Source organism: Vanellus vanellus, assembly GCF_965231255.1.
Source record: "Vanellus vanellus genome assembly, chromosome: 21".
NCBI lineage: Eukaryota > Metazoa > Chordata > Aves > Charadriiformes > Charadriidae > Vanellus > Vanellus vanellus.
Genome location: NC_138926.1, coordinates 6,936,374 through 6,956,043, shown reverse-complemented (window position 1 = coordinate 6,956,043; position 19,670 = coordinate 6,936,374). Strand labels below are relative to the sequence as shown.

The 19,670-nt window shown below is 38.5% G+C and overlaps 1 protein-coding gene across 1 annotated transcript in view; it reads right to left on the bottom strand.

The window, feature by feature from the left end:
- SIK2 (salt inducible kinase 2) overlaps nt 1–19,670 on the bottom strand; it is a gene marked incomplete at its 5' end in the record, with an annotated part of 58,966 nt that overhangs the window by 25,184 nt on the left and 14,112 nt on the right. Inside the window, 2 exons of the mRNA XM_082493839.1 lie at nt 8,179–8,340; nt 18,897–18,960. Coding sequence (XP_082349965.1) covers nt 8,179–8,340; nt 18,897–18,960 — 226 coding nt within the window. The remainder of the gene's footprint in view (nt 1–8,178; nt 8,341–18,896; nt 18,961–19,670) is intronic.

Below are 19,670 nucleotides of genomic sequence, written 5' to 3'. Positions count from 1 at the left end.
GAGCTCTTCAGCATCACCCACAGTTGTAGGATTAATCCTTTTCACGTCTCATCTCAAACTAACCATACCCGCTATTTGCATTCACACAAAGCAGGATTAGATACATCTCTTATATCCTTGCAGTTTTATCTTTTTTTCTTCCTCCCCAAAGTGCTTTTGTTCTGAACAAACAGGTCTCTGTTCTAGGAAAGCTGATTTGGTCATTAGATAGCCTTGTCATACTCCCTTCAAGACTAGAACTATAGGGCTCATCTGACATCAGATCTGCTAAAGTGATCCTAGTGACAAATAAGGAGCTGCAGCCCATGGCTTCAGTTTGGAAGAAACAATTAATGAGAATCTACTGAAGAAAGATGATGATCAGAGCCTTTGGACTTAAGCAAACTGCTTGGTAAAGGGGCTCAGGGGCATAAATAACGTTCAAACTGTTATATTTCATGATTTATCTGAACAGATTTGATTCAGAATCATCTTCTAGGGCAGCATAGTAGTATTTGGTGAATTGATTACTCTAAAAATCTGACTAAAAATTTTGGAACTTTTAAAAAGATATCTAGTTCAAATATGAATGATTGAGTTTGCTGGAAACAGGCATTGATTAAATCAGATCTACAGTCACTCTAGATCCGTAGAGATTTATGTATCTCTGTGCTGACTGCTAATAATGAGCTGTCATTTTTGTGATGACACGTGATACTCTTATCCCTCATCTAGTTTTGCATTGTCAACAATCAGATGGGAAACTTAAAAGACAAATATTTAAGCTTCATTCTACCCTTTTAACCCGATGTCCCTAAATTAATATTGTACTCCAGATAATTAAGATAATTTGCTACAAGAGAACATCTTACACTGTAAATATCTGGTACAGGTGGAACCCTCAAGAGGTTAAATCTCCAACAGCAGTCCAAGATCCTCGTATTAGCTCAAAGCCAGAAAATCAGATACCCAGTCTCACAGCAATGAACTTTTGGGACTTGACCGTAATCAAAGAAGAGCCCCACTGCCTATCAGTAAGGAGGCTATCACGCGAGACCTGTAACAGTGTCATGCTCGACAAGCACACAGAATGCCAGACAGTTGCATGAACAGTTATGCAATGGCATCCTGGCACATCACCATACTCTGGAGGTGCAAACGGCCAAGGTCAGCTCAGATTCCAAATCTACATAGGAAACACTGCATGTAACATTCATGCTATGCTTCTTTTTACATCCACCTTCAGCTCTGAAACAACTAAAACTTCAGCCAGAGGGGGAAACAACAAAACCTTCTACAAAAAAAAAAAAAAAATACTCCCCCAATTGCTGAATGTCACCTGCCTTTTTCCTATCACAGCTAGACTTTTGTTGTGATTTTTTTTATTCTCTTCGAGGAGCCTTTTTTTCCCCCACATAATTGGCTTGGCAACCTTGACAATACTTCAGGAGACATGAAGCAATTTCTTCTCTCAGAAGCATTTTGCCATCTGTGTAGGTGTCATTAAATCTGATTTCTCCCTTCACTTATCTTGAATTTGTCAGAGTTTCAACATCCTCTTAGTACTGCAGATAAATATCAATCTTTATCTCTGAACTGCTGCTCCTACTCAGGTGCCAACCTCATAAATCTTTATATCAGATTCACACCAGTACATGCACGTATATTTGTAAGCACAGCTATAGAAAGCATGACCTGCTTCAAAATACACAGGATTTCAATTCCTAAGTGAAACTCTGCCTACCCAGACTGGATTTAAAGTTAGCTATTTGGTGAATGTGAACATGTGGAAGCCACTTCAAAAGAAACGTGAACAAATCTGAACAGCAAAAGACAGAACAGAGTCTTTAAGTATGACTGATCAATATAAGAGAAGTTTCCGGTTTATGTTACAATTAGGATTTTAATTTTTTTTACTATTATCTTTACACGCTTAATTTCATAACACATAACAGCTTTATTTATGGTTACCAAAAGTAGCTCAAGAGCAAGGATATCTTAGAACTGAATAGCCTGATCCTTGTGAGGCTGTTACCTTTGGTCCTTATCTGAGCAATAGAATTACAGAACTTAATGCTGTCAAGACAGTGCTTGACTGGGTGGAACAGCAGCAATTGACTTGCATCTGATACACATGTGACAGCACAGATGATTAAGTTTTATTAGGCAAATCCATGAATGAAGTGTCTATACACTTATACTAGAAGGAGCAGCCAAGGATGTACTCTGTATGAGTACTAATACAACAATACTGGCTGCTGGGATTTGGGCGTAGGGATGAGCACTGGGGGAATAGGCTGCAGAAAACTGCCACCCTAGTACACTCTCCCTGTCACTGATAGGTGGATCTGACCCAGTACGGAACTCCTCATGAGTATGTGTGCCTTGTCTAGGAGTATGTGGTATGTGACTTATAAACCTGGAAAATGGTTCCTTCATTCTGTCTTTGATCTGCAGTTCCAAAACGTCAATTTCTTCCCCTTTTCCTTGGCAATGAACATCAGTATTCTTCAGTTATGAATTTCTGCTGAAAAAATAGCATGCATTGACAGTACAAAGCACGGTAAAAGGCAGATACCTACTAATGCATACTGGACTTTCATGTAACATAGGATTTAAAAAGTGTTGTATATTTCAGCAATCTCCTCTTATCTTTAGAAATCCAATTATATTCTATTGTTGGAGAAAATTACCTGTGCAGGGAGATCAGCATTATTTGTTAGGGTACATAAATTACTGCGGTTACCTCTTTTTGCTTCCATATGCTTTCTACACTTATGCCTTCAAATGATGTTAAAGCATGTCTTAAGAACTCCAGAATTAATAGCATCCATGAAAACCATTTCAAAGAGTAAGTTCAGGATTTAGGTAGGATACCGGATGCTTGGTCCATTGGGCTTCCTCAGGTTTTAATTATTACACTATCAGTTTAGTTGTCCCACTTTTTAGAGAGTTAGAATGGCCAGAATTCAATTAAGCACAAAACAATCACTAATCTCTCATTCTCTCTCTTCCCCCCTCCACCTTATTTCTACTTTGTGATTGCTGATCTACCAGAATCATTCTGGACCAAAGGTAATAGTTTTTAACCTAAGAACACTGTTAAGATTTCTCATTCCAGAGAAATGGATTTTACGAACATTACTGATGTTTAAGAGGAAAATGTACCAGCCCTCAAAAAAAAAAAAAAAAAAACAAACCAACAAAACCCAGCCACAGAATTATAAGAGGACTGAAATTGGACTCGTTACCAGAGGACTGAGATTATAGAATGGAGTGATCTTTATCTTCTTAACATTTGCCTGAATCTGCACGTTAAAAAATACGATCATTTGCAGCATTGTGTTCGGTTGAATAAACACTGTGTTTGTGCAATCTGCAAATATTGGCTCTCAACATTTGCGGTATTTTGTTTCTCAATCTCATTACCCCCTTTAGAATAATCTTGAATTTAGAAGGTATAATTTTTTGAACATACATCATTTAAATGGAATCTGTTTTCCTGTTAAAAATGGAAACAGACTAAGATTTCAGACCTGTTTGCAATTTGAGAAATGGAAGCTCCCTGCCAGAGCCGCTGCAACTTCTGCTGTGCATCTAACAATATGAGGTAGTCTCTAATCTGTACCTCAAAAAATCCTTTAGAAGGGATACCAGCCTCAGAGCTATAATTAATCCATTCTTCTAAAATTACCAAGAGAATTCAACCTGCCTGGCTTCATAGAGCCACATGGATCTTTTGTTATAATAGCAATATGAGCAAAGGAGATTATCAGGAGAGAGGTACTGATAAAGGAAAGGTATGAGTGTGTTAGAAACAAACCTGACCCACTTCATGAACTGAATGCTGATCAGCCAGTTCTGACGTCAATGCATATTTTACTGTCCACCAGCAAGACAAACCAGCGTTACAGCCTACTTCAAAATAACAGTCTCTCCTACCTGATCTGGTTCAAACACAGTAGCTTTACCATCAAGATGGCATGATTTCTATAAGGCATCTTAACTTGGCAGTTTTGTGGGGCTGGAAGTATACAGAGAGAAGCTCACTATCCCATCCTCAATTCCAAACTGTATTTAATTTTCACAAATGCACAGATGGTTCACCATACAGACAACAAGCAAGTTTTATTTGATGACAGCATAGTGCATCAGTGATCAGTAACTGAAATCCAGTCTCTATGATCCCTTCAAAAAACAGCAAAATGTAAAGGGCACACAAACAACCCAGCTATCTACAGGCAGTAACTTTAAGAACAAAGGTTTACTTTGCTAGTGCTAAAAACAAATTCCGTGTCAAACCTGATGGAGACTGCTTGGTTCAGTATTCTTGAACCACAACCTTCTCAGTGGACATTTTAGCTGATGAATACTTTCTCTTATGTTACTTATGCTGAAATTGAAGTTTGAGGCTTTTGCTCCCAACTACCTAGTATCTTTTAGAAAATAACAGTTTACCAAAGCTCTTGCCTCAAGATCTTTACGCATCCTCTGTTTCTTGACTAGTTACTAAGACTGAAAGATCCTCTGAATTTTATCTATCCTCTCCTTGTAGAGCAATATTAACACAAAACTATTACATTTCACTCCAGCCGCCTTATTTAAGCATAAAAGGTGGCAGTCTCATCAACTCAGTTTTAGGAAGACTTGTTTTTGAATCTTAGTTTATTCTTCTGGTATCTGAAATACAGAGGTAACCTTATGCACATTTCTGTACTTGACTAAAAAAAATGTTGTATTCCTAAAGAGTAAAAGCTTCAATAAGTCTTAGAAGCATCAGAATGAATCATGAGGTCTGCTGGAAGTTAGGAAGAGTCTGGAATGGCCATGAGTATCTGTATGTATTTCATAGCTGCTTGGAGTGATGAGCAAGGTACAGCCCTGCACGCAGTGCTGGGGCCCAATGCAAACATTGACCATGCAGAGCTTTCTATCAAAATAATTCATCAGTTACTGTGTTTTTTTCAATTGCTAGATTAATTCAAATTAGAGAGTAATTCTAGCTATAAGAGCTGGGATCCTGGCTGCCCTTTGTTCTTCCACAGTTTGATAAATGAACCATCAAGAACATCAAACCGCTGGAAGAGACTGTTCTCATGGATCTGCACAGCACCAGATAACTCCAAAATCAAAGATAAACCATTCTGTGGAATTCATCATCTATCTCCTTTACAGAGAAAAATAAAACAACTGACTCAGCACACATCACTACAAAGTTTCTAGCAGTCGTAACTTTCCTCCAGCTACTTTATCACCAAAGCTGGACATGGGAATTGATAGCAATCTGATAAAGATACATTAAAGAATCAGACCATATGAATCAACTGCCAGTAAATGTGATCATTTACATACAGACCACCTGTAATTTCTGTAATAGAGAGGCAGAGCACAAGAGCAGCTAAAAGGAGGAAAGAGACAGCAGCAGCTGACGGAATCTAGTAACTACCATTTATCAGTGCTTTTATTTGAGTCCCTGGAGAACATATGTATTGAAACTCCCTACGACAGAACAGTTCATGTTTCTAAGCTTTCTTCAGTTAACGGGACTCCTGAGATGCCTCTGAAGTAGTGTTTTTGTAAGCCTGTGTCATGCTCGCACTGCAGTGTTCAGGGAGGCAGAGAACTTGCATCCCTGCAGTGCTAAGGACATCCACGAAAGGAATACCTCTGAATACGGCCCCACTCCACCACACTTGAGGCCCCTGAGGAGCTCTGAAAAACTATGTCAGGCTGAACGTCACAGGCTACAGTGCAGAACACTGATGTGGAGGAAAAGAAATTAGATGGGATAGAACGTGGTGTTGAAAATGGGGAGAAGAGCAGCAGATCCAGAAGGCAAGGAAAGAAAGCATAGGTGAACAATAGCACAAAAATTCCCTTATATTTAGTTCAGTTACTCATGGTACATGGGGTCCATGTGACTTGCAGCCCTTAGATACAGTACTTACTGAAGCCATACATTGTCCTGGTAAGTACAGTTGTATGTCACTCATAAATCTGCAGGTGCTATGATTGTCAGTAGCTGCTAGCAATAAATGCAAGTTTGAAATCAGAACTGAGAAAAGTAAAAATACTTTCCAAATGGTAGTGCTGATGAACCCACTAGATTAAAGCTCAACACATTGTAATAGAGAGTATCAAACCCTTTCACTGTCAAATTCACAGCATTATTATCAACAGCTGTGAGCAAACAGAGCTGATGGCCCAATTAGCTTTCACAATTTTGAGACATCATCACGAATTCAATCTCAATGTTATTGGTTATTATACTCGGGCCCCTTCATTACAGAGTCCAGACACCATCTCCATCCCAACTGTTTCTTTAGCTTCCTTCAGTTATCAAATGCCCTAAATAAGAACTTATACCAGAACTGCATCTTCCTGCTACAACAGTTGCAAAACCCTTTTACTTTATCTGATGGTAGCTTTTACTGTTTCTACAGTTTAACATTAATATGAAAGCCCACAATGGAGTATAGATAAAATTAAAAGATAACCATAAACTGTTTAACATCAAATGAAATGAAAAAGAGGCTACTGCAAAGACTGCTATTAATTTATATAAAGCGTTAAATAATAATCTTTACAGCTTTTATGAACCTGCTGTAAAATTCCCACTCCGAGATGCTAAAGAGCCATGAAATACAGAGAATGTGCCGAAGAGCAAATTAATAGCCTTCTCTCTCTAGCTTCAGAGAATCTGTTTTCCACATTGTTCCTTCTGCCCAAAACCTCCGCCTTACATTCAGATTTGATAACAAACAGTAGACTAATACTTTATGAAAATCATGGTTCTGGAACTCACATAGCTGTATTTTCCTTTCCCTCAGTTTTAATTTGTCATTACTTAACCCTTCTGTAAACTCTTAAACCATGTGAAAAAGGTGGAAAGGTGGTGGGTAAAGGAATGAGGAAATAAATGTTTTAGACGTACAGACAAAATCAAAAGTCAATAAAAAAGCAACAAACATATCCAGGATCTGGGAAAGCTACTCCATTAATACACATATTGATAAGAAATCCTTCTTAGTCCATCAGTAAAATCCCGTTTCATAGGCAAAGAAAACCTATGTTGTTTTGGGTTGTTTGTTTAAAGAGGATAAAATTCTTGCTCAACAAATAGTTTTCATCTCAAAGGTGTGTGCTCATTTTACAAGACTGGGTAGATTTCTTGTTCCAATAAAGATTACTTTAAAGGATTTAAAACATTTTTGCTGAGGGTGAAGTTAATCCCCAGAATTAATTGCCTAGTCTTCCCAATGTTTGCTGTAGAACTGCAGAGAAAGGGGTGAAACTTTGTGACACAGATGCTAACCAGATAAACAGGTGCTAACTTTTCCTTTAAAATCTTTAAGGAGACTGTCTTTATACTCCATAGACAAAAAGGAGCGGATCTTTTGGAGAGCTGCTGGCATATTCAATGCTTTTCTGCAATTTTATCCTTACAGAAAGCATTAGAGATCAAGATACTTTTCCAGTTCTTCCATTTCAGAAATGCCAGAGAGGATATTCAAGGGTAAAATAATCCAGCAGTGATCTACAACTCAGAAATGTTTTATCACTTTGCACTTCCTTCTCAGAACTAGCAAGCTTACTCCTTCCTATACAAACCAGCTTCTTACAGCAGTTAGCCTTCCTTTCCTGCTCCCATATTGATGACTGAAGTTCAACACTCCTCCAAATCAAGATGTTATCTAGCTTTCCCATTTCAAGTGTCGCTGGGCTAAAGTCAGTATGGAAGGATTTGTGGAATTGCAATGAGTTGACAACTGACAAAATGATTTCCATTGCTAGCAACATCTGCTGTGTCTAAATTTATAATTAAAACAAAATCATGCATGCAAATAGAAAAAAACCAGTAAGCTTCCATTTTGAGTTTTTCTAATGTTGAAAGAAGTTATTTGATTAACTGTGTTTTAACCTGAACATCTGGCAGCATTGGAGACATGTTATAACACCCACAAAAAATGCCTATAACTCTAAAAATTATTTCCTTTTTCCTGAAAGTATAATAGAGCTAATCTAGGAAGTACTTCAGCTACATGTATTGATATCCATAATGCAAAAATATTACATGTATTACCACTCTGATTTTCTGTACATCAAGCACACCAGGATATCTTGGGCAGCAGCAATTGAATTACTGGAACAGCGTCCATAAAAGAAGGTGTTACTGTATATCATCTACATTCTGAGTACCTGCGATTTTGATGTTCATGTTGTTGTCGAGCAAAAGATTTTCAGCCTTCAGGTCACGGTGAACAATCTTTCGACCATGGCAATACTCCACTGCTGAGAGGATCTGCCAGAATTTGCGCCTGGCCTCAGACTCGCTTAGACGGCCATGGCTGGCGAGGTAATCTGTTAAAATAAAGCGGGTTTAAATGGATTAGACAGCAAGCAACAACCCTGAAACTAAATGATTTCGCTAAAATAATTAGCACTAGGAAACTCAAACAGTATTTCAGCCAATCCCAGTTTCCAACCCATTATTCATTCTCGCACCTTCCCCTCCAAAAGAATGGAAAAAAGTAGGAAAAAGCTGCTGCGTAATGAAACTCTACTCTCTGCTTCTTCTGTTATAGTTAGCTGACTATTCTGATAAATATTTTCATATTACACAACTCCTGTGGAATGGGGAATACTTGGAATAACTGGCTTCACCATCCTGAGGTACCTTTAAGCTCTTATCAATTCATGCAAGCTTCATGCCACAATTCTCGCTCTGAAGCCTCACAGAGGCTGCGCAGTAGCTAAAAGTATTTTTTCCTCTGGAAATAAAACAAGTACTCATAAGGTACCCATCCTGACCTCCCTCTCGTCTTCATTGCATCACAGGCAGAAAGAACATTTTGTTTTCATATTTGATTATGTTGTAAAAACTAATGTTATCCCTGAAACAAATGATAGCTCTGAAACCGAAGACTTCATTTATCCTCAGGAACAAAAACAAGTGAAGCAGCAGCTGTGTGTGTCTTGACAGAAACAGCTTCTATCGCCAATTCTATTCTTTCTCTTATGAGGCATAAAATCAAAGAATCAACTGTTCGGATGGTTTTAGAATAGCCTTCAAGATCCTACAAAGAATGCAGTTAATAGCCAAGGTGCAGCGAACACATACAGATATTGCACCCAGTGACCACAGGCAAGGGCTGAGCATACACACACGTAGCAATCTCTAGTCACTTGCTGCATCACAACTAGTACTTAAGTTAAACAAAAACCAACTAACCAAACTGCTGGAGCTGCCGCTGGCCCCTTCTAATTATCATTTATAGAGAAAGTCCCATGAACAGGAATCATCATTTACAGACCAGCTGACACAAACATTTCTGTCTGAATTCAGTTAACACGTTAAAACAGCTGCTTCTGCAAGTTGAAAAGTGAAGGTGATGTAATGGAGGTTTTAAGCCTACTTCTGTTTACTTATAAGAATCTCTACCAAAATCCTTAAGTAAAATGATTAATCATATCTTCTCAACTAGTTATGTAATCTCAGTGATTCAAAAAGGATCATCTTGCCCAGCATAATGCCAAAGCAGAATACTTCGCTTTGTTAGGCTGTGGGGTTTTGTTGTTGGCTTGTGGGTTGTTTTTTTTTTTAAATATATTGTTTATGGGCTTTATAGGTGCTTGCTTTTCTGCTTTCTTTATGATAAGCAGAGAAGGCCTGAGCAGCTCACATCAAGCACACTCTAAAACTTGAAAATACATTTCCAGTAAAACTTCACTGCTGGTGCACTTCTCCTTCATTGTTACTACAGATTAGGACAAAGAAATAACTTGCTCAGGAGGAGTGGGCACAGACCCACCCATAAACCATAAGCATTTTTGCAAATATTCAGAAAAACATGAAAAAGAAATTATTTGTTGTTGGATCATATAAAACCAACCCCTTCACTGATCTTGCATTCTTATACATCACACGTTCTCCACTGCCACTTGGGTCACTAGGGTACACTGCCATTACAAGTACAAGTGCTCCAAACAGCAGCACATGGATTATCAAAGTGACTTCTGAACTATGTTTTCGCTCATATGGTTTAAATAAACAAATGCAATCATTAATACACCATCTTCTTAATATGCTCAGTAAAACAGGCTTATTTCAAAGATATTTTACAGAGGGATCATTTAGGAAAAAGTTCTATACCCCATTACCAAGGTAACTTTGTTTTACTTGTTGGGGGGTTGAAAAGATTTCATGCACTGCTGCTGCTACCTCCCAAGCACATTCTGCAAGCACAGAGGTGGCTGCTCCTGAACCATCTGAAGCAGCAGACTAGTCACCTCAGTTGCAGTATACTCATTTCAGCATCCTTAAAAAAAAACATTTTAAAGCACATTAGGTCTGATCTCTGGAACCTGCAGATCTGAAAACTCTCCTCAGAGCTTCTAACTTACCTTAATGCACCCAGTCTTAATGCACTTTCAGCTCGTTTAACTTGGCAAAGCACAAGAACAAACAAAAGCCTGGCAGTAAGGGGAGATTTTACTATTTGCAAGCTAAATATCATTCAGTCACAAAGTGACTGACAAATCATATGATATCAATGTGAAGTCAGATATCAAAGGCACAAACTAAATTATGTTGAGTGCAAGCCAACCCTTTAAGCTGTTAATCCATCATTTGATAGCAATGCAGCAAACAAGTTAATGAATCCAAGCTGTCATTTGCTGTTACGGCTCTACCCTGTCAGGACTTTTAAAGATGCCAAACCACCTTGGCCTGAAGTATTCCACCAAGTCTAGTAGTCTGCATGGAATAGGTCATTTATTCTGAAATACGCCACTTTCTCTACTGGAGAAGCAGAGCATACCACACTCTATCTAAACAGGGGATGGTACATGCAAGGATACCTTGCAAATAGGAAAGGCTGGGATATAGGCAGTGTGCCAGCCCCTGGGTTACAGAAACCACTTTAAGACAGCTGAAACTTTCTAGAGACATTCTACTACAATAGCTAGAATCTGGACACTGTTAGAATATGCACCTATATGCCTGTGGAGCTAAGAACCGTGACTCTCTGGTTTTTACTGCAGATACCTACAGCAAAGCATCCTGTTGTACCTTGCAAAGACTGATATAGCAAAACTACCTATGCTTTCACAAACATATCCTTTGACAAATCTTACCCTCATGTTATACCTTCTGGCTACATGTTTCTATAGTAGGTTTTTTTTTTTTCGTTTTTCTATAATAAAACAGAAACCAGAAGCTATCATAGACTCAGCTGGATCCACAGCAGAAAGCAAGGTTACAAGGCGGCTTCCTGTTCAGCCTTTTTAGTAGTCCAAAGTATCCTTGTTTACTGGACAACTGAAAGATTAAGATGGTATTTACTTCAAAACATATGACTCTCAGACATTGTCTGGCAAACGCAGTGGTCAGTGCTTTTCATTTACAATACGATTCTTCATTTAGGTGGGCAGTTGTACACATTTTTTATTTGGTATGTTAAGGCTCTGTTAAAGAGGCACACACATCTGAAAGGGAGTACAGAGAAGGATAACGAAGATGATTAAGGGACTGTAGTGCTTGTCATACAGCGGGAGGCTGAGAGATCTGTGTGTATGTCCAGTCTAGGGAAGACAAGGTGCAGAGGGAAATCTTAGCATGTGTATAAATACTTGACAGGAAGAAGATGACAAAGCCAGACTCTTCTCAGCAAAAGAACCCAGCAAAGGGACAAAAGCAACTAACTGAAACACAGGAAATCCAATTTAAACCTAAGAAAAAGTTGTTTGTTTGGTTGGTTTTTGTGCAGGTGGTCAAATGCTGGAACAGGGTGGCTAGAGATTGTGGTCTCCATCCACAGCCTGAGCGACCTGCTCTGGTTGACCCTGCCCTGAGCTGCAGGGCTGCACTAGGCATTCTCTACAAATGCCTTCCAACTTCAGCTCTTCTCTGATCTGGGTTCAGCGTAAGGCAGTCAAGACATCACTCATCTGGTTCAAGCTTAGTAAGGAACAAATAATCCCATATTAGGGGAGACATCGTATTTCTAAGTCTTACCAATGTCTATTAACAGAAGCGATCAGAATTTCAGCTAAGGAAATCAACATTAAACATTAGAAACAATCTTTATAATTAAAAAAACTCAGATCCTGAATAGCTTTGTCTAGGAAGGTTACTGAACCTCTCTCAGGACATTTTCAAGAATCGTCCGGCTGATCCTGTGCCAAGGCTGAGACACAGCAGATAGCTGCTCAAGTCCACTCTAGTCCAGCTTTCTGCATCTCTGCTCAAAACACGCGTGTAATTTTCCAGGACAAACTGCTAGGCAAAATGAGGCCTTTACAGGTATAAATATAATTAAATATTGATACTCTAAGAGACCAAAGAGATGTCTGAATGTCTCCTTCACATGGAAGCAGTTCTGGAGATACCTCGAGTTTATTCTTCATTCAAACAGGCGCAAGGTGTTGAGCAACTGACGTTGTAAGCAGAGGCTTATGCTATCAAACATGTCTCCTTAAAGCTTAGTATTTGCGCTGAAATACTCCAAAAACCTTGTAAGACTGTCTTCTATATCAACTGAGCTGGGATACTGCAATATTGCAAAGGACTAGTTAAGAAAGGAATTTTGTTCTCAGCAAAATTTGGTTTGAGGAGAGAAGAATACTACTTTGACTTCCCTAATGAGTAGAACAAAATCCAGAAGAGAATTTAGGTTACTTTGCTTAAACCGTCTATCAGTTACTGCATGTTTCCAAGAGAAACACTCAGAAAAGCGTCAGTAAAACTGTAATAGCACTGTTACTTTTTCATTTGCACAACCATAGCACACTTTGCATGACCAGTTACTGTACGTATTTAATGTAGGAGTGTTTTCACATGTAGATGCTCTTTCGTGTAAGAAATGTTTCTCCAAATATTTACCAGCCTCTCTGCAAGTTCAGTGCTTTGCTATTCCACAATCAGATTTACTTTGAGATCTACTTCTCAGGGATGTTTGATTTTGCATGTGTAGATGAGACCCACCATACTGTCTGGGTTGATCTATTTTCCTATACAACCTTTGGGCACACAAGAGCCTCTTGCAAAGACAGGCTTAAATCCCAAGGAACCCTTTGGGACAAGAGAGACAGAGCATAAATCATAAACAGGACTGGCTAAAGGAGCTTATTTTTTTTATTTCTGTACATTACTATAATTTCACAAAAGTAATTTTTTTAATGGGGTGGTGGATGGCTTGACTGACATTTGGCAAGACTAAGAAATAAACATTTTGTTTCCATTGTGAACGCTTTTGAAAATCTCAGCATACTCTTATGGTTTTTCACAGTAAAGCAGAGAGATGCCTCTGTGAGAGTAGGAGTATTAGCATGATAATATAGCCTGACAGTATCCCATTATTTTGTGTAGGTTCTTTAAAAGGCAGCAAGGTCCTTGCAACCCACTGTCCAATTCCAAAACAGACTGAAGGTTGTAAGGGACACCTAAACAATCAGGAAAGTCAACTATGGGATGTAAGATAAAGTGAGTATGCAAATGCAGTTAAGGAGTTCTTCCCAGGCACCATGTCTGGCAGTTGAAACGTTTCCCTCTTAACTACTCCTTTGGCTTTCTCTCCTTCACATTTCTTGCATGAAGTAGAAAAAGGAAGTACTAGAAAAGTACATACATAGGTACAGTCACCCTGTCGTGTCAAATGCTGTACTGGAGCTCTAGATGAAGTTGTGCTATTATCACTTGTTTGGTAGTTTCATGCTAAAACACAGCAGGAGGCTGCATGAGGAAATTGAAGGGCAAGATCAAAATAACTGCTCCTAAACTTCAGCCAGAAGCAGCACATTCCTTTAAATAGTTACAATTCTTAAGTTAGACACAAGCTGGTAGTTCGGTCATGTTTACTGCTTGTAAAATGCATGCGTAGTATGTCAGATAGCAAGCAAGAGGGGGTAGAAACAGCCATAACCTAAAGCTTGGATATCCCCTTTCCTCTTGCTGAACAATTACATTGGGTTTGGGCTTAACAGACAGGTTCCCACTCCGCAGTCTGGATTCTTGTAATCTAAACAAACAGTCACTGATGAGAAGCTAGAGAATTAGTCCTTCAGAACAGGTTCACTGTAGTTAGTTTAGCTAACAGATAAGCCGCATGTCAGCTGTTTGAGTCCTCTGGTGAGCGATGCTGAAGGTTACAAGATGGTGGCTGTAAAGATACTTCCAAAAACATAGCAGAAACAGCTAGTTAAAATCTTTGTAGATTTGCAAAATATTAAGCACAACTGAAACCTTTTTGATTAGAATGTTTTACCAAGTCTAAAGACCTTTTTAAAAAACAGGCCTAAAACGTTAACAGCATTTGAAGTGTCTAGGCTAAACACATTATTTACTGCAATGACATTAACTGGCAAAAGTCAAATTCAAAACTACTGTTGAGTATAGAAAATTTCACTGAAGCTATGAGGACAGTGAAGAATGTTAGTACAGGGGTTAAAAATGATCCTATCCATGAACTACCTCAATGAGGTTTAATACCAGGCTACTCAGTGAACTTGAAAGCCTGAGAAGGTATTAAGAGAACATTTACCAGTTATCAACGACTAACAACCATCTTGAAAAGCATGCTATGTTCTTTAAAGTATCTTATTCTAGAGGAAGATAGAAAAGGGGCCTCCATAAACTCTCACAAACTTTGTACATAACTGTATAGCATAGTTAGTCAGAAGAGCAATCACAAAGGCTAATTTCAATTTAGGGAGTCTAATCTGCCTCCTGTACCCAGAGGAGAAAAAAAGAGGCTCCTCTGGAGGGCGAGTCAAACCTCTGAACCAGCCCCCTGAGAGGCCTCTCATTCCTCACTGATTACAGAGGGAACAGAAGAAGATCAGCCCCAATTGACTGAAGTTTGTCTTATTATACTTCTCCCACCTCACTAGCTTTTGAGTCAAAATTTAAATAAGGTGCTCTTGCCACAAACCTAGAGCTCGTTTTTAGTTGTTTTGTTGTTTTTAAGCCCCCCCCTTCAAGTGCAATCAAAGGTTAGTCAAAGAACAAAATGGAGCACAATACTTAAATGCTGTAAGGAGACTGATTAACTAAAGAAATCGCAGGTTCCACAGGTTTCTGTCTGTCTTACTTTACAAGACAAAACAAAGTAAAATCCCCCCAAAAGCAGGATCATGCATAGCAAAGTGTTAGATACTTTGAAGACACTTGGGTACAGGACTCCAGAAGAGCATCCCGCTATTTGTGCTGTTTGAAAACTAATGTTATAAAAGGAGACTTTATTTCACACACTGTTAGACTTGACATGGCAAATTCCATAAACCCAAAGAAGGATCAGGACATGAAGGAGCGAAAACTGATATAGTTCGAGTCTTCTTTCTACTTTTTTTTTTTTGTTTAAGTACTACCCTGTTTTTCTCTATTTCCGAGTTTATATTGCAGCTGTCCTGGACATGATATCCTGTATTAAACAAGTAGTCCAATGATAAGGACTTCAAGGCGAGGGAGATAACCCAGACAATGAGAAGGGACTTTGAATATTTGAGTTCTGTTTCCATGAAATCCATACCCCCGCCCCCCAGTGTAAAAAAATAAAGATCAGCCAGGCTCCACCTCTTCTGCACTCCAGTCACCAGGGCCCTCTACATGCTGACTTCTATGCCATTGCCCTTGGAGTTCTTTCTGCCAGCTGTTGTTGACTGACAGTTTCAGAGAGCAACTTTCTCAGCAACTCCAGTTTTGTTACTGCAACGAAAATGCATGTGAAAACTCTAAATGCCTGGGTATCAAGCATAAACCCCATGAAATTAGCTTTTATTAAGCAAGAAAGGTGGTTACTTTAACACCTCAGTCCAATACCTAAACAAAGCAACAGTATGTATGAAACTATGTATGAAATATTCCAGATAAAATGATTTTCTTTACCTTGAGAATATTTCAGCTCCTCTGCTATTTTTCACAGAATCACAGAATGGTCAGGGTTGGAAGGGACCTCTGGAGATTTACTATTCCTTTCTCCTCTTACTCTGTTAGCACATGCTAGAATCATTCATGGAAAATAAACCCACTGTCCTTTGTACCATTCAAACTTAAACGAAAGTTGTTAGTACGTATGGCTAGACAGTGACCACTTGCTCTTCACCTAGCACTTACTGCTATAGTGCAATTTCTGTCTGTGAGCCTGCAGAAACAACAGAAGAGACTTTCTTCCCCCCTCTGAAAATCTAACACATTTCTACTATTACCTCATTTCTGCTTCCTACTCCAAAAACATATATAACAGTGACACATTCAATGGCAGAATAGCCCATCCTTAATTACAAAAGCCACTCTGATAAATCATTCAAAAAAAAAATCAGAAAAACGATTAATTTACAAAAAAACTGTACAGAAATAGTAAGTCTCTAATAATGGACCCAGAAAGATTCCTTAATTATTTTAATGAGAAAAGAAGGTCTATGAGAATTAGCTAAACTGTGCCTGAAACATACATTAAAGGATCTGCAAACAGGGAAAGTCTTGGAGCCCAGGAGGCTTTGCTTCTTCAGAATGAACTAAGAGTTTAAGTCACAGTTTTACAGAAAATGATACACATTAAAGCCAAGACAAATAAGAAGGCAAAAAGTCACCATCCAAGTTACTTCTAGAATCTTTAGCGACTGAAGTTTTATAATTTCTGCCTTCTGTTAATCTGTTTTTCCTTACGACCTCCTCACTTTAATCACATAAAGCAGCAGCAAAAAAACCTTCTGGTCATGTAAATGCAAATTAATAGTTATAGAATACTCACCGAGTACTGAGAATGTTTCATATATGAAACCCTAAAACTACACAAAATACACAAGTTTAACCTGATGTAGGTAACAAATGTAATTTTTAAGATAGATTTTGGCTTATGCTAATTACTTACACAAGCCTGCATACAAATCTTGGAAGATAAACAACCTCCAATGTTGCAGCTCCCAAGGCAAGTAATAAGATGAATGGAAAGATTTCAGAAGGAAAAAACAAACAAACAAACAGAGTTGTAGGCCAGCCTGCAACTCATGGCTGGACTTCAAGATTAGCACTGGTTTGAGAACAGCAGCATAGAAGGTGAGAAAAACAGAGTCCCTTTTCTTCTTATTCAGTGTTTCCAGATGGTAATCAGCGTAAAGCAAATCATGCTGTTCCTTCAGAGAAAAAACACAACACAATAACCAAACCAAAACAACCGAACCCACATTCCTGAGGAATGCACAAGATATTCAAAGATTACCAGACCCCAAAACATACCTATGCTAACACGCTGCATACAGAAATGGGAGTAACATTCCCGGTATTTTATCATCCTAGCCTTATTAGAACATTGTCTTGCTATTCTGCAGGTTGTGAACCATTTCAAACAAATTTATGAATACCAAGCTTATCTTTGGTCAGAAGAACACAGACTCACCCAAATTTTCTGTCACACATGCAGGAGCTGAAAAAAGCGTATTTACTTTGATCCCAAACATGCGCTATCAAGTTAAAGGCACTAATACGGGTCAAAATGTAGTCCGTTTAACTACTTAGTGTCACATTTCATATGTTTCCTCTTTACAGCCTAAAAAAGGATCACTGCTATATATAGCTAGTTCTGGGAGAAAAAAAAAAAAAATAATCAGCCTGTCCCTCCTTGAGAGGACTTCACTGCTACCCTGGCCTCAGTATCTTAGAAAAATCCCAAACAATAACTTGGGACACATGCACAGTACAATCACAGAAGACAAAATGCCTTAGAGATAATCAATAATGGCATAACAAATGCCATAAGCCAGACTTTTTAGAGTTATGACAGGTATTCAAGCTACACGGGAGGAGAGTTCAAAGGCTACAACCTGGCTGCCATAAGCAAGTCTGCATTACATATACGTACAAGATGTTTTTATTGTGCCAGTTACCACAATCAAGAAGGGAATCGCCTTCAATACTAGAATGCAAGCCTCAGAAGCATGATATCACTTTTACTATTCAGTCCATAGCCCTTGGGAATAGTAAAGACTGATGTGCAGCCACTTCAGAAATTCCCTTTAAAATCTTCAGCTGCTGATTATGTAAAAGTTTAGCAAGCTTCCTTGATTCTTCTGGTCCTTAAAAACAAAGAACGTTCTCTACTGTTCTGCACTTCGAACAATCATGTACACTAAAGGAAGACTGAGCAAGTGTGAAGAGCTATCTGCTCAGAATATTTATATACTACAATTGTCCTGCACTGATTTAAGTAACAACTTTTTCCAAAGAAATAAAATGACATCTCTATTGTAGTCCAAGCTGAGCATTACAAAGCAAACAAGTTGCACTGCAAAGTATTACAACTGAAAAAAAATTTACTGTATTTCATATAAATTTAACACTGAAGTCCTGCTTGAGTGATGAGTTTGAGACAACAAGAATTAATGTTAATTTGACCACGCAGGTCAACACAGACAAACTAAAATTTTTATTATGAATGTTACTCCAAGTCACCCTGACACCCCCTCCTGCCCACCATGTTCTTCCTGAAAACGTATTAAAAATTATGTCTGATAAATCAGTACATAACTGTAGGATAAACACATTATTCAGTTTACCTGAAATACCGTATGGGGCCACTGTTCATTATCAGGCTAAACATTTCAATTTTTTTTTTTTCATCTCAACTCAATGCTGAAAACCTGGTAATTACGTTGCTCAGATGACAGTTTAAGCCTGCACTGTTCTGTTTAACAAGCTATGTCTTCTGCTAAAGGAATTCAGTAATTTTAAACTTTTTTCTTATGCTAGTGTACACTGTAATAGTTTTCCCTAAAGTTCTTAGTTCTAAAATGAGAAACAGTGACAGTTACCACACATTTATTGACATACTACAGTAAAGGGATCCTTGGGCAAGATAACTACAATTGACAAACTTCAGAAGTTAACATTAATATGTTGAACATGAAAATATTCTCTTGCTTACCGAAAATTTCTCCATTTTTGGCAAATTCTGTCACAAGGTACAACATGCTTTTGGTCTCCATCACCTGTTGATGGAGAAATTGCACATGAGATTGTTTGAGGGAAGAGCAAAATGCAAACACACACCCAAATGGATACTTATTGTCACCGTTCTCTCCTGGTAAAGATGTGAAGGTCTTTGCCTTGCACATACAGTTATCACCGTCTTTCACTTTGTTTTTTCAAGTTACCTCAACAATTTCAAGGGGAGCATTTGCATGCTAAGCACAAGGATAAGCTTTAAATACTTCATAAAGCCAGTGTACAGAGGAGCAGGTAGATAGGATTCTCAGCCACAAGTGACTAACACAAAATGATAGTATTGTCAGCAGCTAGTTTAACAACTTTCCTTTAAGGGATCAGCCTAAAGTAACTCCCTTGCTCAACTTTTCTAACACGCTGATGGCTGGTGCTTGAGAAAGACTGGGGATAACACTGACCTCTGTTACCAAGTTCTCTAGTTATAGAAAGGGAAAAAAAAAAAAAAAAGAAAAAAAAACACAGATGGGCATGAGTGTTAAAAGCTGGCAAAATTCAGGTAGAAGCACCACATCACAGTATCCTATTGCACAATCAGACAGTACAGCTACAGAACTATCACATCCTCAATATTTTCTCTGGTGAGGGGAAGTAAAAAAAAACAACGTATCAAACTTCTACTTTCTCTTCTGCTAAGTTCCAGCCTTCCTATTACAAGAACAGACTACTCACAATTCAAAAACACGGGATGCTGGAA